The sequence below is a fragment of the Colobus angolensis genome, unplaced genomic scaffold (genome assembly GCF_000951035.1).
Source record: "Colobus angolensis palliatus isolate OR3802 unplaced genomic scaffold, Cang.pa_1.0 Scaffold424, whole genome shotgun sequence".
In the NCBI taxonomy this organism is placed as follows: Eukaryota; Metazoa; Chordata; class Mammalia; order Primates; family Cercopithecidae; genus Colobus; species Colobus angolensis.
This window is the reverse complement of record NW_012117644.1, coordinates 637819-642668: the sequence shown is the minus strand read 5'-3', so window position 1 is coordinate 642668 and position 4850 is coordinate 637819. Positions and strand designations below refer to the sequence as shown.

Here is a 4850-nt window from a genome sequence, read left to right as displayed (position 1 = left end):
GCCTGTAGTCCCAGCTACGTAGGAGGCTGAGGCAGGAGACTGCCGTGAACCTGGGAGGCGGAGCTTGCAGTGAGCTGAGATTGTGCCACTGCACTCCAGCCTGGGCAACAGAGTGAGACTCTGTCTCAAAAAAAAAAAAAGGTTTTCGCGGACATTTTAACAACATGTAATGCAAACAAATGCCAAGCCACAGTGTTATTTTAATAATATATTTGAAAAGTTTTCACTAGAGTAGTAGTCTCAATCAAGGGCAACTGTGACAATTTCGTCAGACATTCCTGATTGTTAAAACCTGCACAGGATGTGTTATGGGTATCTAATGGACAGAGGTAGGAATGTCGCTAAATATCCTACAATATACAACAGAGGCCCCACGATAATTATCTGGCCCAAAGTCTCAAAAGTTCCAAAGCTGAGAAACCTTTCTCTAGAGCCATGCTGTGCCAAATACTTAGGGTCAATTTCAAACAAAAAGAATGCACCAATTTCTCAGGAAATGTTTACCTACCTTGCCTCTAATACGTACTGCTTTTTTTTTTCTTTTCTTTTTTCTTGAGTCAGAGTCTCGCTGTCACCTAGGCTGGAGTGCAGTGGCGCATCTCAGCTCACTGCAACCGATGCTCACTGCAACCTCCGCCTCCGGAGTTCAAGCAATTCTCCTTCCTCAGCCTACTGAGTAGCTGGGATTACAGGCGCATGACGCCACGCCCAGCGAATTTTTTGTATTTTTTTTTTTTTTTAAGTAGAGATGGGGTTTCACCGTGTTGCCCAGGCTGGTCTTAAACTCCTGAGCTCAGGCGATCCACCCGACTTGGCCTCCCAAAGTGCTAGGATTGACAGCACTGTAGCCTCAATCTCCAGGGCTCTGGCGATTCTCTGATTTCAGCCTACCGAGTAGTTGGAGTACAGGTGCAAGCCAGCATATCTGGATAATTTTTGTATTTTTCATAGAGACAGGGTTTCCCCATGTTGCCCAGGCTAGTCTTCAACTTCGGGGCTCAAGCAATCCACCTGCCTCGACCTTCAAGGTGCTGGGATTACAGGAGTGAGTCACCATGCTCGACCAATACTTATCGTCAAATCTCTGAATTTCTTATTCCCCTAACCTTTCAACAAATTGCATAACTGCATATAGTCTCATTATTGGAAATTAAACATTAGTACCATCATTCTTTACTTTCCAGGTTAACTACCACCACATAAATCATATTACAAGAAAATAATAACTAATTTTTTCAAAGCTGTGAATTTTAGTTCCTTAAAAATTCTGCTTGCTCTTAGTTATCTAGAACCTAGTAGATATAAACAAAGTCAGGTACCAGCTAGACGCAGTGGCTCATGCCGGTAATCTCAGCACTTTGGGAGGCTGAGGTGGGGGGTGGCTTGAGCCCAGGATTCAATACCAGCCTGGGCAACATAGCAAAACCCCATCTCAACCAAAAAAATACAAAAAAAATTAGCTGGGTATGGTGGTGCACACCTGAGGTCTCAGCTACATGGGAGGCTAAGGTGGGAGGACTGCTTGAGCCCAGGAGGTTGAAGCTGCTGTGAACCGAGACTGCACCACTGCACTCCAGCCTGGGTGATAGAGTGAGACTCTATCTCATTAAATAAATAAACACATAAATGTCAGGTACCAAAGTATCCTATAACACATAAACAGAGAAACCATCTTATCTGGGCCCCATATTTCAGGAGCCTCTCTCTATTGACTACTGCTAGGTATAACTCCTCCATATTTGTCTATTCATTCAAGTAAACACACTTACTGAGAGCCTACTACATGGCAAGCAACTGGACAACAAAGATAAGATGAAAATATTTTACCAGCCTAATAAAAAAACAGCTAAAATAAAAATACGTTCTATAAATGCAAGTATCAAATAAGTGTTATGGAAGCTTGCAGAGGACAGAATGCCAAGAACAGCTTCCCAGAAAAGGGTGATGCTTGAACTGAGAAAATGTCACGGAAAACATAACCTGTTCACACTTTACTATTTAGACTACGGTTCTCTTCTGCACTACTAGTTTTCAGTTTATGCTCTGTCATCTAAACAAGAGCAAAGTAACAATCTTACTGATAAGAACAGAACCAAGTGTCAACGAATTCAATTTCATCAAATCTGAAGAGTCAAAAATAATAATTTTACCCAAGTATTTCCCAGTACCTTTATCCTGTCCAACCTCTAGTTTAGGTTTTTAAATACCCTAACTTCCTCCACCAGGTAAACATACTGTAACTCAGTTAACTCGAGTTTCTTCTTGAATTTAGTTCCTTCTTGAATTTATAAGACCGTCACAGGGAATGATCACGGCTCTTTTCTTTCTTTATTCCAGTTAGCTTCTTCCTACAAAACGGAGTTTTTTTCCCTCACCTTATTCTACTATAATACTTCACTCTGAATTCTGTACCTGAAAGGAGCCATAAGTTCCAAGGTACAACTACTACAAACGGACTCCTGCCTGGCTTTCTAAGTCTTGTCAATGAAAATTTCCTGCTTTCTACTCCAGTACTATTATAAATCCCTAACTGACTCCGAGTCCTCATCAGCTGACACAAGTCAAAAAATTCAGATTTAGAAAGCGAAATAATGGCTTGTAGTTTTATCGATTTGTTTCCAATACATAACAACGATGACATTCTTTAGCCATCTTCTAAGTTTAGTTCTCGAGGTCCAGGTTAGGGTACCACTAACAAAGCTTCCACCTTACCCGTGAACAGAGCTGGTAGCAACTAAATGGAAAACGCTATGAAGACTACATCTACGTCTAGCTACCTAACGTCCATGCCGCACCGACCTCCCATAGGGAATTCTTAATAATGGGAGACTGAAACATTCAGGGAGGGTGAGGTAGTAGAAAAATTTTTAGACTGTCAAAGATCCGGCGTTGACTAATCCTGCCTGTTACTCCGGGCCTCGATTTCCCGGATCGATAAGGGAAATCCTTGTAGGTAAGGATTTCCCTACCTTATTTACAAAACTGATGTAAGGTAGGGGGATTGACTTAAACAATTTCTAAAGTCCTTATGGCTATAGTAATCCAGAAACTCAATCTTTCTCATCTGGCTTTACACTGAACACGTGGGAAAATAAAAGAACCTTTTGCTCCACCGAACCGACTCCTATTCTCAGATACTATCTTAAAAACCTCACAAACTTCGGACTCACCCTAATCCTCGGGGTGCCCATTTTCCTTATGCAGAAGCCAAGGCAAAATAAAGCCCAGTCCCACATGACGCTCAAGGAAGTGCGGGCAGACAGTATTCAGGGTCTCAAAGCGCTGACTCCGGAAAGGCCAGCCCACCGTGGGGTCCTTACACCACCGAATGAATGAGTACAACCAGACAGACGCCCACTCTCGTGGGCAGCAACCGGAAACCTCCAAGCCTAGACCCCACTGATGTTCATTCTCTCCCAGGGCGTCCAAAGCCGGGCCTCCAAAGCCGGACCTCCCGGCCTCTGGGTCCTGGGCCCCGCCCCTCTCTCAGGCCAGAAGGTGCGCGCCGCTACGCGAGACTTCGACGCGGAGAGGCCCTGGGACGCCCAGCGCGTCCGCCCGCCCGGAAGAAAGTAGAAGCCTGCCGGTCTCGGCCGCTGCAGCTCGGGCTCCCGACTTACCGCGGTTGAGTGGGGAAGGGGAAGTGTCAGGAGTCCGGGCCCAGGCCCGTCTGCCACCCGCCACTCACAGAGCAGCGCGCGGCCCCCACGAAACCGTCGCCGCCACCGCTACCACCACTGCTACCGACCACCGCTTCGGGCGCAGCGCGCAGAGGGCCCGACTGCGTCATACGCCGCCTGGCGTCAGAGGCTCGTTGCGGGCGCTCCGCCCTCGCCGTCCGCACATTGGTGGTTGCTGCCGCCACTCTGGGTCGGCCGTGTTATTCATTGGGCAACGCGTCTTTTGAAACCGAACGTGGGGGCGGTCTTCGGGGAGGGGGAAGGGGCGAGAGGGAAGAGGAGGGGCACAAGGAGTTCGGGGAGGCACAGGGTTGGGGCGGTGAGAGGGCCGTGGAGTCCCGCCCCTCGCCGCCGCGGTTGGCGGGAGCGAGTCGTGACGTCACACAGGGCCTCTCGATGTGGGCTTGTGAATGGCTAGATTGGGAAGTACCGGCGGGCTGTCGGGAAGAGTGGTGACGCAACATAGAGACTCCGCCCCCTTCCTTGGAGTGCAGCGACTCGGGCTGAGGGACCTCGGGCCAATCAGAGGGACAGCCCCAGAATGGCATGGTAACTATTCGACCCTTTCCTTGCCCCGATCCGCGGGCGCTGCTGGGAAGGCTTCCTATTCTCTCTGCCCGCACTTCCTGCCCAGACCACGTGCGGAGCCTGAGGGTCCTCTTGGAAGGTCTGTCTGTCTAAAGAGTTTGCCTGAGGCTGCTTCAGGGCCCTAAATGCTTACCCTATTCTCTCCTGACCCATGCTTGCCCCAGCACATTCTTTCCCTCCCTGAATTTCTAGGATAGACATTAGGAGCATTAGAGATGCCCTAAGGGCCTGGCCCACCAAAGGGCCTGGTACAAATGAGGTTTGTTGGAACGTCTTTCCCGGTTGCACTTAGAGAACCCTTACTTTTTTTTTTTTTTTTTTAATTTTAAGATGGAGTCTCGCGTTGTCGCCTAGGCTGGAGTCCATTGGCGCAACCTTGGCTCACTCCAACCGCTGCCTCCCGGGTTCAAGCGGTTCTCCTGCCTTAGCCTCCCAAGTAGCTGGGATAACAGGCGCCCGCCACCAGGCCCAGCTAATTTTTGTATTTATAGTAGAGACGGGGGTTTCACCGTTTGGTCAGGCTGGTCTCGAACTCTGGACCTCAAGTGATACACCCGCCTCGGCCTCCCAAAGTGCTGGGAT

At 48.5% G+C, this 4850-nt stretch overlaps 2 protein-coding genes across 7 annotated transcripts in view; one reads left to right on the top strand and one right to left on the bottom strand.

The window, feature by feature from the left end:
• NUP98 (nucleoporin 98kDa) overlaps nucleotides 1-4039 on the bottom strand; it is a 138599-nt gene extending 134560 nt beyond the window's left edge. For all 4 annotated transcript variants that reach the window (XM_011956754.1, XM_011956756.1, XM_011956755.1 and 1 more), the window contains exon 1: nucleotides 3621-4039. The gene's annotated coding sequence lies outside the window, so the exon portion shown is untranslated. The remainder of the gene's footprint in view (nucleotides 1-3620) is intronic.
• Nucleotides 4040-4090: 51 nt separating this feature from the next.
• The window catches only part of PGAP2 (post-GPI attachment to proteins 2), a 35111-nt gene continuing 34351 nt past the window's right edge, over nucleotides 4091-4850 (top strand). For all 3 annotated transcript variants that reach the window (XM_011956761.1, XM_011956760.1, XM_011956758.1), the window contains exon 1: nucleotides 4091-4232. In XM_011956761.1, coding sequence (XP_011812151.1) covers nucleotides 4091-4232 — 142 coding nt within the window. The remainder of the gene's footprint in view (nucleotides 4233-4850) is intronic.